Genomic DNA, 22,706 nt, shown 5'->3' with positions numbered 1-22,706 from the left:
CTTTTTCTTCTTTCACAACTTTGACGAGCCCGAGGCGGAGGATATACGGCTCCCTCGGGAACAGGCCCCAACCCCAGTGATCTGCATGAAGAGGAGGCGGAGAAAGAGAGGCCGGAGGGCGGGCTGCCTTCTGAGCAGTAGACGGCGATCGAATAAACCCCCACTCCCCTTGATTCTGCTCGCAAACATGCAATCTTTGGACAATGAAATTGACGAGTTATTCGGAAGATTAAACTACCAACAGGACATTAAAAACTGTAACATCCTATGCTTCACAGAGTCGTGGCTGAACGACGTTAATATCAACATACAGCTGGCTGGTTATACGATGTACCGGCAGGATAGAACAGCGGCGTCTGGTAAGACAAGGGCGGCGGTCTATGTATTTTTGTAAACAACAGTTGGTGAACGATATCTAAGGAAGTCTCGAGCCATTGCTTGCCTGAGGTAGAGTTTCTAATGATAAGCTGCAGACCACATTACCTACCGGGAGAGTTCTCATCTATATTCTTTGTAGGTGTTTACATACCACCACAGTCAGAGGCTGGCACCAAGATAGCATTGAATGATCTGTTTCCATCATAAGCAAACAAGAAAACGCTTACCCAGAGGCGGCGCTCCTAGTAGCCGGGGACTTTAATGCAGGGAAACTTAAAAGTTTTACCTAATTTCTATCAACATGTTAAATGTGCAACCAGAGGGAAATTAACTCTGGACCACCTATACTCCACACACAGATATGCATACAAAGCTTTCCCTTGCCCTCCATTTGGCAAATCTGACTACAATTCTATCCTCCTGATTCCTGCTTACAAGCAAAAATTAAAGCAGGAAGCACCAGTGACTCGATCAATTAAAAAGGGGTCAGATGACGCAGATGCTAAGCTCCAGGACAGTTTTGCTAGCACAGACTGGAATATGTTCCGGGATTCCTCCAATGGCATTGAGGAGTACACCACATCTGTCATTGGCTTCATCAATAAGTGCATCGACGATGTCGTCGACACAGTGACCGTGCGTACATACCCCATCCAGAAACCATGGATTACAGGCAGCATCCGCACTGAGCTAAAGGCTAGAGCTGCCACTTTCAAGGAGCGTTATACAAACAGGCAACATGTCAATACAGGACTAAGATCGAGTTATTACTACACCGGCTCTGACACTCGTCGGATATGGCAGGGCCTGCAAACCATGACAGAATACAAAGGGAAGCACAGCTGAGAGCTTCTCAGTGACACGAGCCTACCGGACGAGCTAAACTACTTCATAGCTCGCTTCGAGGCAAATAACACTGAAACATGCATGAGAGCACCAGCTGTACCAGAAGACTGTGTGATCATGCTCTCCGCAGCCGATGTAAGACCTTTAGACAGGTCAACATTCACAAGGCCGCAGGGCCAGACGGATTACCAGGATGTGTACTGCGAGCATGCGCTGACCAACTAGAAGTATCTTCACTGACATGTTCAACCTCTCCCTGTCCGAGTCTGTAATACCAACATGTTTTTAGCAAACCACCATAGTGCCTGTGCCCAAGAACACTAAGGTAACCTGCCTAAATGACTACCGACCCGTAGCACTCATGTCTGTAGCCATGAAGTGCTTTGAAAGGCTGTTCATGGCTCACATCAACACCATCATCCCAGAAACCCTAGACCCACTCCAATTTGCATACCTCCCCAACAGATCCACAGATGATGCAGTCTGTATTGCACTCCACACTGCCCTTTCCCGCCTGGACAGAAGGAACACCTATGTGAGAATACTATTAATTGACTACAGCTCAGCGTTCAACACCATAGTGCCCACGAAGCTCATCATTAAGCAAAGGACCCTGGGACGAAGCTCATCATTAAGCTAAGGACCCTGGGACGAAGCTCATCATTAAGCTAAGGACCCTGGGACTAAACTCCTCCCTCTGCAACTGGATCCTGGACTTCCTGACGGGCCGCTCCCAGGTGGTAAGGGTAGGTAACAACACGCCACGCTGATCCTCAACACAGGAGCCCCTCGGGTGCGTGCTCAGCCCCCTCCTGTACTCCCTGTTCACTCTTGACTGCACGACTCCAACACCATCATTAAATTTGCCGATGACACAACAGTGGTAGACCTGATCACTGACAACAACGAGACAACCTATAGGGAGGTCAGAGACCTGGCCGTGTGGTGCCAGGACAACAACCTCTCCCTCAACGTGATCAAGACAAAGGAGATGATTGTGGACTACAGGAAAAAGAGGACCGAGCACGGCCCCATTCTCATCGACAGGGCTGCAGTGGAGCAGGTTGAAAGCTTCCAGTTCCTTGGTGTCCACATCACCAGCAAACTAACATGGTCCAAGCACACCATGACAGTCATGACGCGGGCGCAACAAAACCTATTCCCACTCAGAAGACTGAAAAGATTTGGCATGGGTCCTCAGATCCTCAAAAGGTTCTACAGCTGGACCATCGAGAGCATCCTGACTGGTATGGCAACTGCTCGGCCTCCGACCGCAGAGGGTAGTGCGAACGGCCCAGTACATCACTGGGGCCAAGCTTCCTGCCATCCAGGATCTATACCAGGTGGTGTCAGAGGAAGGCCCTGAAAATTGTCAAAGATTCCAGCCATCCTAGTCATAGACTGTTCTCTCTGCTACCACACAGCAAGCAGTACCGGAGCGCCAAGTCTAGGTCCATTTACATACTACCTCAACTAACCGGTGCCCCTGCACATTGACTCTGTACCAGCACCCCCCTGTATATATTATTTTTTACTGCTCCTCTTTAATTACTTGTTACTTTTATCTCTTATCCGTATTTTTTGAAACTGCACTGTCGGTTAGGGTCTTGTAAGTGTTTCACTGTCAATACAACACCTGTTGTATTCGGCGCATGTGACTAGTAAAATTAGATTTGATCAGCCAGTGCAGTCCGGGCTCAGGTTTGGAATATCCATTGCAGTGTGTAGTGCAGACTAGTTTTATTTACACCATCCCAGCAGCTATCTTAGAAATATAACTTTGCTCTGTGCTTCTCCGCACATGTACTTCGTAGCCTGTAGGCTATGTATCATTTGATTTAGACCACACTAAATAGACTGTAGACTCACTTGATATTGCGTGCCCAGTGGAGAATCAGAGATGAGATAACTTGGGTTAAATGTTTCAAGTAGCCTTCCACAAGCTTCCCACAATAAGTTGAGTGAATTTTGGCCCATTCCTCCTGACAGAGCTGGTGTAACTGAGTCAGGTTTGTAGGCCTCTTTGCTTGCACACACTTTTTCAGTTCTGCCCACAGATTTTCTATAGGATTGAGGTCAGGGCTTTGTGATGGCCACTCCAATACCTTGACTTTGTTGTCCTTAAGCCATTTTGCCACAACTTTGGAAGTATGCTTGGGGTCATTGTCCATTTGGAAGACCCATTTGCGACCAAGCTTTAACTTCCTGACTGATGTCTTGAGATGTTGCTTCAATATAGCCACAATTTTCCATCCTCATGATGCTGTCTATTTTGTGACGTGCACCAGTCCCTCCTGCAGCAAAGCACCCCCGCAACATGATGCTGCCACCCCCGTGCTTCACGGTTGGGATTGATTTGCACTTTTCGCACCAAAGTGTGGTTATCTCTAGGAGACAGAACACGTCTTCTTCCTGAGCGGTATGACGGCTGAGTGGTCCCATGGTGTTTATACTTGCATATTATTGTTTGTACAGATGAACGTGGTACCTTCGGCGTTTGGAAATTGCTCCCAAGGATGAACCAGACTTGTGGAGGTCTACAGTTTTTTCCTAAGGTCTTGGCTGATTTCTTTTGATTTTCACTTGATGTCAAGCAAAGAGGCAATGAGTTTGAAGGTAGGCCTTGAAATACATCCACAGGTACACCTCCAATTGACTCAAATGATGTCAATTAGCCTATCAGAAGCTTCTAAAGCCATGACATAATTTTCTGGAATTTTCCAAGCTGTTTAAAGGCACAGTCAACTTAGTGTATGTTAACTTCTGACCCACTGGAATTGTGATAGTGAATTATAAGTGAAATAATCTGTCTGTAAACAATTGTTGGAAAAACTTGTGTCATCCACAAAGTAGATCTAACCGACTTGCCAAAACTATAGTTTGTTAACAAGAAATTTGTGGAGTGGTTGAAAACAAGTTTTAATGACTCCAACCTGAGTGTATGTAAACTTCAACTGTAACTTTATAAATGCCCCCTGAGCTTAGTTGAAATGTACCCAACCAGAAACCAAAATATAAGATTGTTTACAAACATTGGAATAAAAACAAAGTAAATGTAAACCCTATATAGCCTCAACATGGTTAAAACACATTTTTATATCATGGATGGTCAGTCCTTGCGTACATAGTTCTAACTACATTTAAGAGTGATTACATTTTTCCAGCCCCATCCCTCAGCATTTTAGTGAAATGGGGACGAGATAAAAGCTTTGCTTCAACTGGGGATTGCCGTTTAAGGATGCAATACTGTCCTAATTTCATGCTGAACCATACCAACGCCATAACTATATACACATAGGCAGACTTTACTTCCTGTCACCCTCCAAAAACTTCCTGGTTTGAATGTCCTTTGATATTCTCCTTCCTGTTTGAGGCTGGCTTGTGACAGCTGCTCTCTCTGGTATGCACTTTGGCTTAAAATAACTTCTGCTCAAGTCAACACTTGGCATATCTGAATTCTTCTCACAACAAGGGCTGCGTTTACACAGAGCCCAATTCTGATCTTTTGCCCAATTATAAGCAAAAGAGCTGATCTGATTGGTCAAAAGACCAGTTAGTGAAAAAAAATATACAGTATATCTTAATTGGGCTCCCTGTGTAAACACAGCCCCAGGTGCCACTGTTCTGTGAAGTGCTGAGTACCTTGCAGTTTAGAAGCCTGCTTGCTAGCAATGGACTTGAAGTTGTAAGACCTGATGCTTGCTAAATATGCGAACATAATGAGCAGTGATATGGAGGTCATTCAATGGCCTATGCGCTGCAAAGGAGCCAAGTGCTTAATGGAAATGTAATGAGCGTTGCCAGTGTCCCAAATTCTGCAAATAGATTGACGTAGGTATTTTAGGCAGTTAACAACCTGGAATGTACCAACTGCAGAAATCTTCCCAGCACAATTTGTTTCTTGGTAGTTTAGGACAAGTATCTGTGATACATCTTGTTTTTGTGTCCTGCAGAAGAATGTCATTGTAATATACTAGCAGAGAGAACACTGAGATATTTCTGCATTGGCACCCTTTCCCTGGCCCAATGCCTTGTATGGACTTCATGCCATGCCAGGGAACCAGCCCTACACTGTGACCTTTCCAACTTATCTGCTGCTGCAGAGGGCGGGAGCTACTCAGGACTGCCATGTGAACAGCCGTTGCTTGACTGATGTCTTTGATAAACACTAGTAAAGGAGATAGTATGTGTACAGTACGAGAAAGATGTGAGTGGGGGCATAGCCTACACACCTTGTATAGAGTCATTAGACAAGTCTATATGATTCAAAGCACCTGTGCTTTTGAAGCAAATGTAACTTTCAGTCCAAATTTTTTGTGAATCTCTAAGACAACACACACACACACACACCAGAATCATGTGTGGCTTTGAATATATCCCAAGTGGTATGATATCAAAGCCACTCACTTCACCCTGACCTCTATTCCAGTGACACAGTCCCCTTAGAACAGTGTCTGACTGGTGGGGCATGGTGAATCTTTGAAACCCGACCTACACTGTAATTCTACTATTTCAGTATTTCTAAATATGCACCCAGCAGACCCACTCTCTTGGCACCACATTGAACCAGAGGTTTAGGGGCCAAATAAGTATTCTGTTAAAAGATGGTTCCGTTTTGGCAGAAGGGAGAGTTTTTATTGGTGTGACTTACCTGGAGGCATGACTATAGCCTCTCTCTCTCAATTCAATTCAAGGGTCTCTCTCTCTCGCTCTCTCTCTCTCTGTCACTTGTTATCATCTCGCTCCTCCCTCTCTATTTTTCTCTCTCTCCCCAGCAGTGTTATGATAAGTAGTTGGTCTGCTTTCTGTCTGTGGCTTTCTACTCCTTGGGTTTCAATTCCAAACATGGTTATCCTACTAGGGGTCTGTCTCCCCTCTCCCTCTCTCTCCCCTCTCCCTCTCGCTCCCCTCTCCCTCCCTCTCTCTCTCTCTGTGCTGCCAACTGTGAGCTCTCCAGAGTAAGCAAATGGCTGAGGGAAATAGAGAGAAAATCAAGAGACAGACACAGCAAAACATAGACGGGGAAAAGAAGGGACGAGAGGGTGGGAGAGACGCACAATGTGAGGAGAAATCCATTCCAATCATGTTTATGGTGTAATAACTGAAGCAGGACAAAGAAAATCTGTAGTCCGGCTGTACGGAAGAGGGCAACAGAGCAACTTTTGACAATTCATAAAAAAATATTCAACGTTTTCTCTGTTTTGACAATACCTTGATTGACCTTTTAAGAAATAGACCAACTACAGTGACAACTTTTCAGACTCACTGGTAAAGCAACAACAACAACTTGAGGCTTGAGTGGAGGACAAACTTTTTCTTCCAGCTTTGACCTCGGGTAGCGTAGTAAACTTTGGAATATTCTGAGTGTAACTGTTTTTTTGGAACTTATTGAACAACTAGACAGTTTTGTTTGGAATAACAGCCTCCCTCCACCATGAGTGCAGACAACTCCACCCTGTTGGAGACAGTTTTCTACGGCCATCCACCATGTGATGGCTGGACCAACAACACAGAGGGGGCCTTCTACCACCTGGGCAACACCGTCTTGTTCCTGGGGTACATGGGGGGCAGCAGCGCCTACGGCTCCCTGTTCATCTTTGGTTTCATGACGCCTGCCTTCACCTGCCTGGCCCTGTGGGGCTGGATGACCATGTGTGGGGTGGACGTGTTCACCTGGAACCTGCTGCTGCTGGTGGCCTGCGTGTTCCAGATTTGCCACCTCATATACAGGCTGCAACAGGATGGCTTGGCCAACGAGGAGCTGTCGGCCCTCTACTCAGCCATCTACCTGCCCCTGGACGTGCCCGTACAGGTGTTCAAAGACATTGTGGGGGCCTGTGAGAACAAGGTGCTGGCCCTAAGAGTAGAGGAGACGTATGCAGTGGAGGGCAAGACGCCCATCAACCAGCTATCCTTTCTGCTGTCAGGGAGGTGAGCGAGAGGAGGGTGTCAGTTCTAATGTCCGTATCATACCACTTAGAATGCATGATCAATAGTACATTACTTAATTCGTTCTTGGTAGTATGTTACTGGAGATATTGGAACAGACCTGAGTCTTGTTTTAGTTGAGTTGCTGGAGGAACATGGCCAACTGTAGTTTAGTTACATTGCTGTAGGTAGATTGCAATTGTCAAGAAGTAGAGTTAGTGTTCCCAGTGAATGTTCTTCTCTTAGCATTTTATCTCTTGATCTGTCTGTCCCAAAAAAACAATGGCTTAGACTAGAGCTTATGGAAACCTGAGTGAGATATATCACTTACCAACAATATACAGTGGGGAGAACAAGTATTTGATACACTGCCGATTTTGCAGGTTTTCCTACTTACAAAGCATGTAGAGGTCTGTAATTTTTATCATAGGTACACTTCAACTGTGAGAGACGGAATCTAAAACAAAAATCCAGAAAATCACATTGTATGATTTTTAAGTAATTAATTTGCATTTTATTGCATGACATAAGTATTTGATACATCAGAAAAGCAGAACTTAATATTTGGTACAGAATCCTTTGTTTGCAATTACAGAGATCATACGTTTCCTGTAGTTCTTGACGAGGTTTGCACACACTGCAGCAGGGATTTTGGCCCACTCCTCCATACAGACCTTCTCCAGATCCTTCAGGTTTCGGGGCTGTCGCTGGGCAATACGGACTTTTCTATTGGGTTCAGGTCTGGAGACTGGCTAGGCCACTCCAGGACCTTGAGATGCTTCTTACGGAGCCACTCCTTAGTTGCCCTGGCTGTGTGTTTCGGGTCGTTGTCATGCTGGAAGACCCAGCCACGACCCATCTTCAATGCTCTTACTGAGGGAAGGAGGTTGTTGGCCAAGATCTCGCGATACATGGCCCCATCCATCCTCCCCTCAATACGGTGCAGTCGTCCTGTCCCCTTTGCAGAAAAGCATCCCCAAAGAATGATGTTTCCACCTCCATGCTTCACGGTTGGGATGGTGTTCTTGGGGTTGTACTCCTCCTTCTTCTTCTTCCAAACACGGCGAGTGGAGTTTAGACCAAAAAGCTCTATTTTTGTCTCATCAGACCACATGACCTTCTCCCATTCCTCCTCTGAATCATCCAGATGGTCATTGGCAAACTTCAGACGGGCCTGGACATGAGCTGGCTTGGGCAGGAGACCTTGCGTGCGCTGCAGGATTTTAATCCATGACGGCGTAGTGTGTTACTAATGGTTTTCTTTGAGACTGTGGTCCCAGCTCTCTTCAGGTCATTGACCAGGTCCTGCCGTGTAGTTCTGGGCTGATCCCTCACCTTCCTCATGATCATTGATGCCCCACGAGGTGAGATCTTGCATGGAGCCCCAGACCGAGGGTGATTGACCGTCATCTTGAACTTCTTCCATTTTCTAATAATTGCGCCAACAGTTGTTGCCTTCTCACCAAGCTGCTTGCCTATTGTCCTGTAGCCCATCCCAGCCTTGTGCAGGTCTACAATTCTATCCCTGATGTCCTTACACAGCTCTCTGGTCTTGGCCATTGTGGAGAGGTTGGAGTCTGTTTGATTGAGTGTGTGGACAGGTGTCTTTTATACAGGTAACGAGTTCAAACAGGTGCAGTTAATACAGGTAATGAGTGGAGAACAGGAGGGCTTCTTAAAGAAAAACTAACAGGTCTGTGAGAGCCGGAATTCTTACTGGTTGGTAGGTGATCAAATACTTATGTCATGCAATATAATGCAAATTAATTACTTAAAAATCATACAATGTGATTTTCTGGATTTTTGTTTTAGATTCCGTCTCTCACAGTTGAAGTGTACCTATGATAAAAATTACAGACCTCTACATGCTTTGTAAGTAGGGAAACCTGCAAAATCGGCAGTGTATCAAATACTTGTTCTCCCCACTGTAATTAAACACAGAACACTTTCAAGAGGTCATGTGTCCTTAGCAGTGTTGGGGAAGCTACTCTGAAAATATAGTTTACCAAGCTACCAATTACCTCACACTGGAAGAAGATAAGCTACACTGAAGCTACCCTTAAGAAAAACATATCTTACTTAACTGAAGTTACTAGTTCACTACATCCAAACTACTTCCTGAAAAATGATCATATCTAAATCTGAAATGTCATAGACTACAAATTGCAAGAACAGATCACTCTGGAGTCAGATGTTAACATAATGTCTAATTTAGCCTATTAAACACAAAAAGTTAAAATTAGGCACAAAGTGTTTCAAGTGAGAATTAGGCATGTCTGATGATGAAAAAGAAAGGACATTCTTGACTACTTCACCCATATTTTATTTTAGCTAAAATAAAGTACTGTGTAATTCCAGTAGTTAGCTACACCACTACATGGCAAAAAATGTATTACCTACTGAAAACACTACCAAGATTTTAATTTAGTTCAACTACCACCATGCTCCTGCAAAATGTAATGCAATTACTAGTTGAACTAAATGTAATTCACTACTCCCCAACACTGGTCCTCAGCAGTGACTCCATCACTTCTTTGCTTTTTGGCTAATATCAGGTTTAGTGTGTGTATCAAGTGTGTTGGGATTGGGAGGGTATGGTTAAAATGTCAGAGCCCCAGACGTTGTAAAACACAGAGTATTTGTGTCACTGACTCACTGTAGTGTACTTGCTCCCCTTAGCGGCAGACAGCTGGGTCAAATACATAATGTCAAAAACTTTATTTTCAAGTATTTGAGGTGTGCTTGATTTAGCTCATGTGTGACTATTACATTGATTCCATTGTACCGGGCAAATTAAATCAAGTGCTGTTCAAGAATTTGGAAGTATATGATGTATTTGACCCAGGTCTGGCGTCTGCTAAAGTGTTGTGATATTCTAAATATTTTTTGCTCTCCTTAGGTTGTGTACCAACACAGTTAACTAACTCCTCCTATACGGCCTCTAAAATGAATGGTTCATTAAAGGTACTGACAGCTATGTGAGTGCAAGTCAAGTTTATAACTTCAGGATAGCTAATTATTATCATATGCAAATAACATTTGGTGTCATAAGATGACATCTGTTGATTGATTCAAATGAATACCATCAACATTAATCAGACATGAAAGAGCACTGTTGGAATGTCTGTGATTTATAAACCAAGAATAGATGTTTTCCTCTGTCTATGTTTAACTTGGATTACTTCCCTGAGTGTTGAGGTTAAGGACATAGATATTCATGTTAACTTGTTTCAAGGTTTTGGATCATACCTAGTGATGTGTGTATTCTCTTTCTTCTCTCATTATCACCTATCCATACTTTTCCCCCTCTCCTCTCTTACTAACCTTGCCCTTTCCTGCTCTCCCTGGTAGGATCCGTGTGTCTCTAGAAGGACAGTTCCTCCATTACATCTTCCCACTCCAGTTCCTGGACTCTCCTGAGTGGGAGTCTCTCAGACCCAATGAAGAGGGGAACTTTCAGGTACTGGACGGATTCTCGTTAATTCATTCATTCATTAATTTCTGAAGCTTTAGCCTTTTCCTTCACACTTACCCCTGACTTTTGACATTCCTAACCACCAGGTGACCCTGACGGCGGAGACGGACTGCCGCTACATCTCGTGGCGCCGGCGCCGCCTTTACATGCTGCTGTCCAAGGATCGCTACATCACCCGCCTCTTCTCCGTCATGCTGGGCAGCGACATTGCCAACAAGCTCTACTCACTCAATGATAAGCTCTTCGCCAAGAGTGGTGTGCGCCTCGACATCCGCCTGCCCAGTCTCTACCATGTCCTGGCCCCCTCACCCCCGGGCAGCGAGGGTGAGGTCTGTAGCGGCAGTGGTAGTGCAAGGGACCGGGTAGACCCAGTGGAGCAGCAGGAGGCAGCAGTGGTGGATGTGAACCCGGTGCCAGCCTACCAGAAGTCAGAGCCTCCAACACCCCCGACCCCACGGCTGCAGATCCAAGAAAAGTCCCCCAATCCATCAACTGCAAGCCCCCGCCAACCCCAGGGCCCACACCCCCAGCGCCAGCCCTGGCCCTCAGACATGGAGATGCTCTCTGGTGAGGACTCCACCAGCCTGGTCCTGGAGGACTTCGCTGATATGACCGGGTCCTTAATGGATTATGGGAGTGAGAGGGATTATTTGAGGTAGAGGGCAGGGTGCTGGAGCTAACACACTGGGCCACTACTTAAGCTACATGTAAGTACACCTGTGTGCAGTGAGAGGGTGGGCTGGGGGGGTTTGTGTGTTTTGCTTGCTGTGTCCACACTCTCACTAATCCAGTGTTAAAATGGCAATGCCCTGTGTTAAAGAACCTCATTTCAACTTTGCAATTATTTAAGTGATTTTCTGTTTGTTTTCACACATATTCCATCTATCTTATGCAGAGGCTATGCACTGCTTGCGCCTTCGCTTTTGAAAATGATATGAATGTTTAGAGAGTGAGTTAGTAAACTTAATACATTTTTTGGTCAAAATGAATGAGCCTGAAGGGAAGAACATTAGATTGACCAAAGAGTTGGCAGAACTGGGACACCTCGCCTCTTGGGTACCCACTCAAGTCTCTGAGGATTGTTGTTATAAAGTTTACCTCCACTCCATCTCAATGGAGATCTGAAGCCTCAGGAGCTCTACCCCCAAAACTCTTGCTGGTCTTATTCTCTACGTTATACTGTATATGTATGTACAGTATATTACAGCCTCTCCACCACTCCTCTTCCGGTATGTGGCATGCCCTCTTGGTAGCTGGATGTACTGTAGAGTGTGTATGGAGAGTGTGTTTGTTTAGCTAGGTTAGTTAGACTGTACTTTCTGGCTGGATTCCAAAGCTTGGCCAGATGAAAGACAGTGTTGTACACAACAGTTTACCTGAGGGTGACCCTGATAGCTTATGTTGGTTCAAACAGATGGGGGTACCATCTGTATATATGTTGGAGGTTTGTAGTTTGGACCAGGATGTGGAGACAGCAGGGTGGGAGGCTGGCAATCATCTGTGTGTTTTTCTCTGACAGAGACAATGATTAGAGCCTGCTGGAAACTGGGGATATCCTGGCAGTCAGAGATCCAGTGCCATGCCATTAATCCACATGCCTACCCACTACCCCCTCCCTTTCCCCCCTATCCCAAAATCCTCCCTGACCCAACCGGGGGCAGATCGTGCTTCGGGCGGAGGAGGGAGAGGGGGGCAGGAGGGGTGTTGGATTCCAGGACAGCTGCTGGGTGCTTGGTGGAGGGCTCTGGCTCTGCTGTCATTGTAAAGGCTGCTGCTGACCTTCAGATGCAGGCTATGGTCAATTAGACAGTGGCTACGGCAAGCAGGGGAATGAGAGGGGTGAGGGTTTGACAGGGGTAAGGGATGAGAGAAGGGCGAGGGATGTGGGTCATGTGAAAGCAGAGACCAGCCAGGCTCAGAGAACAGCCTATCACTCCAATGTCATTGTGACATCACAGGTCAGTAGTTCCTCCATCTCTCACTGTTAACCAGTTGTCAGGAATGTGAGGACTATGCCGGTGTAATTCGACCAATGGGAACGTTTGTTGTGAGATCATGTTGCAACCTTACACTATGTTCAGCTGTAATGCGTGATACATATCATTTAGGTGAAAATTAAATACTCTCTGTACTTGGACAAGGTGAATATGATCTGCTTGCCTGCCATAAGGAAGGTTGTCGTAGTAACAGTTATGCTTGTTTTTTGACAGATGTTCTCTGTTTATTCCACAGGAGGGGAAACCGCTGGGACTCTACCAATGCGATACCAGAGAGGAAGAGCTCCTCTGGCTCCCACTGACACCCCTAAGCTGTGATAGTTTTACCAAAAGTGCAAACAGTTCCAGGTTGTCTTTATTACAGTCATGCTGTGCAGCTTATAACACTATCACAGAATGTTTATGCATATCTATAGCATTTTCCTGAGAAGACCAGTGGAACTGCAGGAAAGACAACCTGGGATATAACTATCACCACTGTCCTGGGTGGAGTCAGGCCCACCCAACACCACATCCCAGTCTCTCACCTAACATTATCTCACTCCTGCGATGTCATCTGTGCATGACAATAAAGGAGAGAGTGAGACTCTGGACACTGAACATAATTATGTTATAAACTGAATTTATTAGTTAATGTCACAGAAAAGAATGGTATTCTCTTTTTATTATGCCACTCACATCTCCCATTCATCTGGATGGAAAGCCGTTTGAAGTGGAGATAGGATTATGCTATTATGATTCCACATTAAACTAATCATGTGCATTAGATTTTTTAACAGCCGGGGTTGGGTTGGCTAGCTAGGGGCATGTTAATCTTGTTTGTTTGTGCAGACATAATCTGAGAGAATAATGTTTGACTGAGAGCATGCTAAAAGGGTTTTCTCTTCATACATACATATTTTCAAATCATGATTCCAAATTTAACAGGCAGACACACACTTCTGCATTTTGTCTACATGCTTGTAAACGTGAGATGTCTCACACATTTTACATTTAGTCAGAAAACATAGAACAGGAGTATTTTGTTTTTGTTGTTTCCCCCCCAAAATGTGGGCCTACATATACATAATGTGATAAACATGTATTTTCATGGGGCCAATCTTTCTCCATAAAGTTCTTGGTGAAAATGCATTGACTGTCATTTTTTCATCTATGTCTCCTCTCTCCTCCATCCTCAGTCAGAATAAGATTGAGTCTTCAAGTTTATCATGACGAGGTATTCAAACTCATCACAATTTGAACACATTGCTCACCTCTGCTTCTGAGAACTGTTTTGCTTCAACAGAAGCTCTTATTAAGAAAGTAACATTCAGCTGCATCGGAATGATTATGTACAGCAATACTAATGCTATTAGAAAATACAGAAGAAATGTAACAATAAGAAAGTTGTAGCATAGTCTAGCTGTAGGTGGTCCATCAGTAACATATGAGTGTGTGAGTGTGTTTGTATGTATATTTCCAACAGGAGCTATTGGCTGCATGTGTGTGTGTTTCTGTGTGAGCTGGAAACAGGCTGCGTCCCAGTAAAACTCCTAATTTCCTTTCCTTCATGCCTAATGATAAGGACAAGATAGGCTTCCTCCTTACTGCTTAGACCTATCAAAGCATTCCACATCATTGATGACAAAGGAAAGGAGACAAAGAGAGGATGCCAATTCAGAACTATTGGGATGTTGACACAGTGAAAGAAACACATGTTGGTGCATAGGTTGTGTGTGTTCAGGACATAAGGGTTCTCAGTCATTCCCACACAGCTGCACAAAATCATGGTTCCACGGAGATCCTCGTCTAATGTCAATCTTCTTCACACACAACGACTCCACTTCTCTGAAAGAGCAACAGACGAGAAACAGTGTCATATGCACGCACAGGTACGCACACACAGACTGCATGCTGGTGTGTGTGTGTGTGTGTGTACGCGTTTGTTAAATAGATGAAAGGACATATACCCGACAGAGGGGAACTCTGATATACAGACAGACACAAAGTGGATGTCTCCCTGTCTGTAGAAGCGTGCTCCAGTGTTCTTCAGCTGAATGGAGTCTATCTCACACAGTGGCACCAGGTGGGCTATCACCCTCCTGTAAACTGTACCGTCTGTCTCTCTGGAATACACACACACAGCATGACTGTTACTGAGAATATAATCCATGTTTACGTATCATAAAGTGAACAGCTGTGATTCATGCTGCTGTCAAAATATTTGTTTTGTCTCTAACTTTGAGGTTAGAGGTTGTTATACCTACAGCCTGAGTCTGTGCTCTGTTTCAGGAAGTCCCCTGGTTCTTAGGGTCACCTGCACCTCAGCAGTCTTGTCCAGGGGGGATACCTCCAGCTGCACCAGGATGTGATGGGCTGAGGGGGAGAGGGTGGCGGAGGGGGACGGAAAATAAGTTTAGCATAATCACTTCAAATATTGCTTTATTTAAGCATTCAACTGTGGGGTGAAAGTAGTGGTGATGTGTCATGAAAATTTAACAATCTTCTGCTGGACAGTCAGTCTGAGATCATGAGAGGTAGGCTAGATGCAGCTACTCACCACAGAAAGGAGGTGCAGAGGTTGTCAGGAGGAAAAGCTTCTCTTGTTGAGGAAGAGGAGAGGCTGTTATACCGCTGTTCTCCAATAACCCTGAAACACACAAGGACACATGGATGTACAAAAGACAGAGAGAGTGAGATGTAAAGTAGCCCTTCCTATCGCATCTATGACAGATGAAAGGTCTCCAGACTACATTAACCTCTTTGTCTGTATACTGTACGTCTGTAACTGTATCTGCAGTGCCAGTGGCCACAGTGATACTGTAAGTGGACACCAGACCAGACGTGACACTAGCTAAGTCAGACAGAAGCCCTATCTCTCATTGAGTGAAACCTGATTAAGGTGAAAATGGAAAGTGTGCTGGGAACTTTTAATATGATTAGGCCTATTCAAAATATCAAAATATGAACATGATGAAAATCATTTACATATAGCCTACTATACATGTATGAAGTGGCTATTTATATGTTTTACATTCCCATGATCAAAGTACTCACAGACAACAGGTTAGTTAAGTTTTCAGGAAATTGTGTCATGTTGATAACCCTACCTATTTGTGGACATGTGCCATTGAAGACACCTTGGCAGCCTAAACAGCGCCCCTTGAGGAATTCCTCATAGCTGGAACAAGGGATGCCAGTCAGTGGGCAGGTCCCGTTCAGTGCGCTTATGTAGACGTGGAGCGCCCTCATGTGGTCACAGATCACATAGCCATACACTGGAAAGTAGACAAGAACTGACAACAAACGAAGAGGCTCAGGTAGCCATCAGCTTACCACCAAATATATCAGCTTGCTAGCAGTGAATGTTAGTGCTTAGTTGACAATGACATGTCTGAAGTTTATGTAGGTATATCATACTATCATACACATGACCAGGGGCATCATGGACGTTGTATAATATAGCATTTTTCAAACACCTGAAACAGATTTTTCCTGCAATTTAGAGACATAATTGTTATAATTGATTCTATATGAAAAAATATATGTCTATTTTTTTGCATATCTAAGCATACCTCTTGAGGTGTTTGTATCCATCTGACTGGTGGTTCTTATTTTTTAAGAAACTAAATATACTTCTCTTCATCTCTGCTAAAATCTGGGTAAAAGATTGAAAGGAATGTGAGTCTTAGTCAGTACATTTAGTTATTTATTGCTTTTCTAAAGTCTACCAACCTTGCCAGCAGGCATGCCAGCTAAGATAGTTAGACACGCTAGCTACTCTAACTTGATTGATAGCCTGAAATGGCTTCTCGATAGCTAGTTATCAGGTTGGGAGATTGTGAACCTATCTGGTCTAGCTAAATCCAACTTCATAAAATTGCTAGGTGGGCTAGTAGTATTACAGAGAAACAACCAAAAAAATAAAAAAAATAAAGGAGAAATCTGGGGGAACACGTGCCCCTGTGCCTCCTATGGGTATGACGCCTCTGCACAGGCTTCTTTGCCAATTGTAGTAGGATGTGCTCCTCAATTTAAATAATATTACACCAATTAAACATTTTGTTGGCAAAAGCACACACTTACTTGACTCAAACCTTGAGCGTGCACAACCTGCCTGGTCCATCCCGCCATTCAGGAAGAAGTCAGCATGGCCAACAGGGATGGAGATACCGAAGTCTGAGAGAAAATATAGACAAATGGCTGATATCAGGAGATTGTCAGGTAAGCAGTGTTGTTGGGGTGCAGCCAACCTTTGTGTAGTGACTATGACAGAATTTCCGAGGAACTAGACCTACAACAAAACAGAACACACTAGCATCCAAGCTAGCCCAATAACCAGCAAGCGAGGTGGAAAGATAATAGCAGAAATCTCTTTGCAATAACATTGTTTGTGTGTTCTCTTACAGTCAGAGTCTGTGTGGATGGCCTCCACAAACAGTGCATCTGAGGGGTCAAGACGGTCAAACGTGTCGGCTCCCTTAAACATGGGTCCAGCTGGGTCCAGACCTACAGGAGGAGATACACACAGAGCAGTGAATGACTGAGATGAGTGAGTGATAGGCTACAGCAGAGATGGGAAACTTTGATGGGGTTGGGGTTCACAAAAAATCTGAACTCATCGTGAGGGGCTGCGGTGGCTCGTAGGTCTGCGTACGCACATTCATACAGAGCCATGCAAGTAAAACATTTAAGCGGTCCTCCTCTTGCTAGCGGTTTTAGAGTTAATTTCCGGTAATTCTACTCATTTTGCCATGGGGCAGTTTTACAGCAAAAAGAGGGGGCATATGGCACACACACACAGTCTTGTACAGCTAACTTTATTGGGACATAATTCAATCCCATTCAAAATCATATGTTCTCTAACCCCTAACCCTAACCTTAACCCAAAAACCTAACCTTAACCCTAAACCTAGCCCTAGCTCTTAACCCTAACCGCAATTCTAACCTTAATCCTAATCCCCCTAGAAATAGCATTTGACCTCATGGGGACAAACAAAATGTCCCCAGTTGGTCAAGTTGTTGTTTGTTCACTATTCTTGTGGGGACGCACGCACGCATGCACGCACGCACGCCACGCACGCATGCACGCACGCACGCACTCACACACACACACACACACACACACGGCTGTGAATTACTGCACCTAAACATTCAGACTACTTCACATCACAAGGCTGAATGCCTCTACTCAGACAAAAACACCAGAGATAATGTGAAGACAGACAATTGTATGCATTGTTGTGCCATTGTGTGTCCTCAGAAGGGTAACGTCTCCATCGTTCACAAATTCAGAGCAGCGCTTTTCAGTGTCTGCTGTTGTTGTTTTCTGAAGCGTGCTCTCTCTTTCTCTGAAAGCCTCATTCAGTCCAATTGGCAGAGATGAAAGGGTGAGTGACTGCCCTGCTTTGTGGTGACCAGTCGTTGTCTGGCCCTGTAGAGCCTTGTTCTGCAGACAGTAGGGGCCCTGTGCAACTGTTACTGGGTCAGACACAGATGGAGCTCACCTGTGATTCTCCCTATCTCCCCCTTGAACAGGGTCCCCACGAATCCAGACACGTGTGCCCCGAGGCTAACCCCAATGAAGTGAAATGACTCCAGTTTGCATCCATGGTTCTGTGAGACAGACATCAGTTCTACGTTATTTTCATTACTTTTAAATTAATTTGCTGTTGGTCAGTGAACATTGAGATTGCATTTATTAGTATGTAAACATAAACAAATGAGTAGGCCCTGACCTGGAGCTGGTTGATGAGGACAGATATCTGGACGGCCACCTCCTTGTAGTTCTCCACCACCAGGTTGTAGGCGAAGGAGGCCCCATAGACCCAGTCCACCACCACCACATTGGCATCCTGCGCCCGCAGCAGAGCCTGGGCCAGCTGTTTCACCCAGGACGGCTTACTGCCCAGAGCCCTGGGAGGGGGGAAGGGGGGAGCGAGATAGCTTATACGTTTTATATGTAGATCTCCTTGCACTTTATATGTGCCCATCAGCATAACTTCTCTCTCTATCTCTCTCACCTCTGTAAAGAGAGTATGAAATTACTGTGTCAAGTTTTGACCTCCCTCCCCTTCTCCTCACCTGTATCCATGGACAATGATCTTGGTGGGTAGGGAGGAGTTGAAGTAGGAGGCGTTGTTGCTGAGGGACTCCTGACTGAAGAGGCTGGCACAGTCTGTATTCTTGCGTGTCAGGAGTAGGTATTGCACCTGTAGCTTGCTGCCCTGCTGACGGTACTCCAGCCAGGTCGTGTTGTTGAAGTCAGCACATTCTGATCTGGACTCCTCATCCTCCCCTGCTGGTTCAGAGGAGAAATGTCCATAAAGAACCTTGACGAAAACAACACCACCAACAACAACAACAATGACAGATGCACCATTTGCACAAAAAATCATGTTTCACAACAGAGTTATTTACATACAGTGAAGTGGCATATGCTATAATAAATATGCTTAGAGCAAGGATAGTGTTTATTCATTACATGAAAATGTATTAGGAAGAAGCTTCTGCAATAGAGATGAGTGGTACTTACCTACTGTGGACGTGATGTAGAATGCTAAAATACTGAGAAAAGTTTCCGCTGTTTTCAGTTTCCAGCCCATTCTCTTGAAAGAAGAATGTCACGAATGGTAAACTGTTCTGTAGCTTTACCGCTTAGGTTGATGAACTGTGCCTCAGATCCTTAGCTTTGGAAAACCTATTTTCCCTCCCAACAGTGCTTGAAGTTATGCAATGACTATTTAACAGTACTGTAGTTCACTTTGGATCTAGAAATGCCATTTAATCCTCTACTGGTCAACAGTAACCTCAAACAGGGCAGGAATCTCCTTAAGAGAATTAAGTCGAACAAAATACGTTTTCACAATGCTGGCATTGAAATATTAAGTTACAACATCTGATTACAGTACAGAGATGGGGGGTTGGAGGAATTTCCTTCCCTGCTTTCTCGTAAAGCTCAGCTGGCACAGTAAACTAGGCTTATGAAAACATACCCACATACCCATGTACCCCTCCTGCTCCAGTCGTTGGTCGGTGTTTTGCTTAGGACCCAGTGCTTGGTCAAGTGCTTAGTCTGTATGGGGTTGGGGGGGGGCACTGGACGAGGATCCATGACCTCACCGATGATCAATGCCTGTTTGTTTTCATGCTGGACTCTGGCCATCTGGGGGTGATACTCACTGTGTTACATGGTGATAAGCTACATTTCAGCAATGGATGACCAATTCTACCTTTATACTAGTCCATGTGAACATAGAGATGGACCTGCAAATGTAATCTGTCACACAACTTTAACATAATAATGATTATAAGCATGGACCAGGGGATGGTCAGCTATAGGAACAGTCTTACAGGCAGGGCCTTGGGCAGTTATTTAGCCTTTATTCACTTTCTTTCTTTGGGTAACTGGGATGCCAACCAATCCATGGTCCACTTGCGTACCTCGTTCCAGCTATACCGGGGGACGTACCCCATGTCCCTCTGAGACCTCCGATAGGTGAAGCTAAAGGGCATGTTCAGCATGTTGAGGAGCTGCCGGTTTATGGGCGGGTACCTGAAGCCCAACGGCGACAATACAACACGGTTAAAGTCAAAATAGCTGATGGGCGGCGTGTCGTCTGAGATGTAGTAGAAGTTCCCTCCGCTGGGGGTCTCGCAGGGCGGGCGCGGGCGGCCTGGAGGTGGGCCAGTGCTGCGTTCCCCATGTACACATGGTTCACCTGGGCCTCCGGGTGGGAGGTACGGTACAATACGTCCCTGTTCGGAATCCCGTCACTCATGTGGTCCAGCAGGAATCGTCAGCACTCTCCGTAGATGTACATTGGTCTGAGGGTGCAGGTGGAGCCCCTCGCCCTGGGCTTGTAGTGTGACCCGCTCAGCTTTCTTTTTGGTCCTGCAGTAGGGGGAACTTTATGGAGCACGTGTAGGGGGTGTTCTCATCAACGTTGATGATGGGGTCTCCGTTGGCATTGGGGCCGGCCACCTCAATGCTGCTGGTGTAGATGAAGGACGCCACGTTTTCCTGGATGTACGTCTACAGAAGGAGCTGGGTTCCTGAGGAAGAAATTAGATTAATGAGTATATTAGCAGGGTCAATTCAGTTTTCAAGTGCAGCTCAAGTATTTGAAAGTATTGGACATTTCACTCAGGACTGCTGCCAATCCCAACCCAATGTTTCAGTGAAACTCGACCATACCTTTGACGTTGACTCCGTGGATCTTGCTGTAGTCCACCTTCTCGATGACATCTATGAGGGACGCAGTGTGGTAGACCTGCGATGCTCCCTTACACGCTGTCCTCAGCAACTCACTGTCCCTGATGCCCCCCTCAAACACACTCACCACAATGTCACCTCTGACCTCTAACAACAAACAGAGAAGAAAAAAACGAATCAGAGAAGAAACAAACCAAATAAAAAAATTTAAATATCAATATTTACACCAACCCTGGTAGGAACGGAGAACAAAAGGAGAGCTGGTACAGTATTTACCTTCCAGAGACTGTATGAGTTGTGGTCGGACATGCTCCGGACTTGGTCCCCACTCCAAACCAATCACCCCACTCTATTATCCCCCTCTGCGACAACCTATTTTTCTAGCCTGCGGGAATGTGCTGGAAGTGACGGTAACTCTGCCACTCTGGGGCGAGAAGTGAGGCAAGTTCTAGAGGCAGGCAGACGCGAGAGAGGGAGAGAGCAGGGACATTTTATTCAACCAGTATCTGCCAGGGATGGCCACCAAGGCTGCTGGCCCCAGACCAGCCAAGGAAAACAGTTTGCAATGACTTGAAAGTCAAGACGACGTCTGCCAGATGACTAACGATTCGCTTTGCTCTCCCATTGACACAGTGATGAACTGATTCTGGTCAGAGTAGAGTCAATACGCTGCAGATTTAGTGGCTGGGTTTATTTTGACAGGCTTGGCCACTGATTATTAATGTGGTCTATAAAGCATCTGCAGTATATTCACCCTAACAGTGTCATTTATTCTATATCTGAGTAGCATATGTTGAAGTGGTTTCATCCTCTCAGAAACCTCTCAGAAACTGTATGTGATTGCAGCTGGTTTTGTAGGGTTTTGAACATATTAAGATTCCAGGGTTACACACTAGACATGTCTTATAATGAGAGGCTACAATATCAATGATGTATATAAACCCCGGATTGTTAACAGTATGTATTGGCCATTGAGAGGCTTTGAAGCCACTGTCCGGCCATATTGGCACTCCCAAGTAGGCACAGTCCTCCATAGGAATTAATGGAATTTCAATTAAATGTTTCAAAGATAAAATTACATGATTGTTGTAGTGTGGAAAGTAACAGTACTAAAAAAATACTTTAAGGAAAATGTTTTTATATATACAGTGCCTTCGGAAAATGTACAAACCCCTTGACTTTTCCCACATTTTGTTACGTTACAGCCTTATTCTAAAATTTATAAAATTATATTTTATTAAAAATAAAAAACAGAAACAGAAACACCTTATTTACATAAATATTTAGACCGTTTGCCCCGCCCCAGAACTTTGGGCAAACAATCACACCGCTCCAATGGAAAGGAACTGTTGTCAAGTCCCGAAACCTCGGAAAAGCTTACGTTTAAATCGCATGAAAGCAAGTGAGGACTATGGCAAAAACTGAGTTTAAAAAAAAAATATATATATTGAAATGGCTAAATAATTTAACAGTGCATCAGGAGAACTTGCTACTGTGATTCCTGAAATACAGAGCCTGTTGATGAAATTATACTTTTGTTACATCGTTTGCTAGCTCAGCTGTTTAGCTAGCTTTCAGTCTCATTGGCCACCAAACGTTGCTAACGCTAGCTAGCCATTTAATATAATTTGGCTGCAGTCCAAACTCAAAGTAGACAGCCCTCGGCCCTAAACCCTCAGCCCTTGAATTGCCTTTTATATCGTCACAGCCGAGTGTACCTTACTAAATGTCCCTTGCCCAAGCGATGATCGGAGAGGCAACATCCTTGGTGCTTAAACACAACCAACCTAAAGTTATTAATGTACCGAGCAAGCTACAGTTAATCATAGCTGGCTAATTAGTTTAATAGTTTGGTCATTTATTCCAATAAATGTTATAATTCCCCAAA

The 22,706-nt window shown here is 44.8% G+C and overlaps 1 protein-coding gene and 1 pseudogene across 2 annotated transcripts; one reads left to right on the top strand and one right to left on the bottom strand.

Annotated features, from left to right (window-relative positions):
- The first annotated feature begins 5,965 nt into the window (after positions 1 to 5,965).
- LOC139538777 (popeye domain-containing 2-like) lies at positions 5,966 to 13,751 on the top strand. 2 transcript variants are annotated; one of them, XM_071341199.1, is made up of 4 exons: positions 5,966 to 7,155; positions 10,504 to 10,612; positions 10,714 to 11,194; positions 12,860 to 13,751. In XM_071341199.1, exons 1-4 carry the CDS (start codon positions 6,659 to 6,661, stop codon positions 12,940 to 12,942), a joined length of 1,170 nt encoding a protein of 389 aa, XP_071197300.1. In that variant the 5' UTR covers positions 5,966 to 6,658; the 3' UTR covers positions 12,943 to 13,751. The 2 variants fall into 2 exon arrangements, with proteins under 2 accessions (XP_071197300.1, XP_071197299.1); XM_071341198.1 differs by having other exon boundaries at positions 5,987 to 7,155; positions 10,714 to 11,334.
- On the bottom strand, positions 13,230 to 22,581 carry LOC139538241 (phospholipase A1 member A-like; annotated as a pseudogene).
- Between the last annotated feature and the right edge of the window lie 125 nt (positions 22,582 to 22,706).

The sequence above is a fragment of the Salvelinus alpinus genome, chromosome 14, assembly GCF_045679555.1.
Source record: "Salvelinus alpinus chromosome 14, SLU_Salpinus.1, whole genome shotgun sequence".
NCBI lineage: Eukaryota > Metazoa > Chordata > Actinopteri > Salmoniformes > Salmonidae > Salvelinus > Salvelinus alpinus.
Note: the sequence above shows the minus strand (reverse complement) of the source record. Positions and strands in the feature narration are given on the sequence as shown.

Excerpts from the sequence above, each read along its gene's own strand:
- LOC139538777 (XM_071341198.1), top strand. The coding sequence starts at position 6,659 with ATGAGTGCAGACAACTCCACCCTGTTGGAGACAGTTTTCTACGGCCAT. Across the intron at positions 7,156-10,503 it reads TCCTTTCTGCTGTCAGGGAG|GATCCGTGTGTCTCTAGAAG; the intron begins GTGAGCGAGAGG and ends TCTCCCTGGTAG. Across the intron at positions 10,613-10,713 it reads ATGAAGAGGGGAACTTTCAG|GTGACCCTGACGGCGGAGAC; the intron begins GTACTGGACGGA and ends CCTAACCACCAG.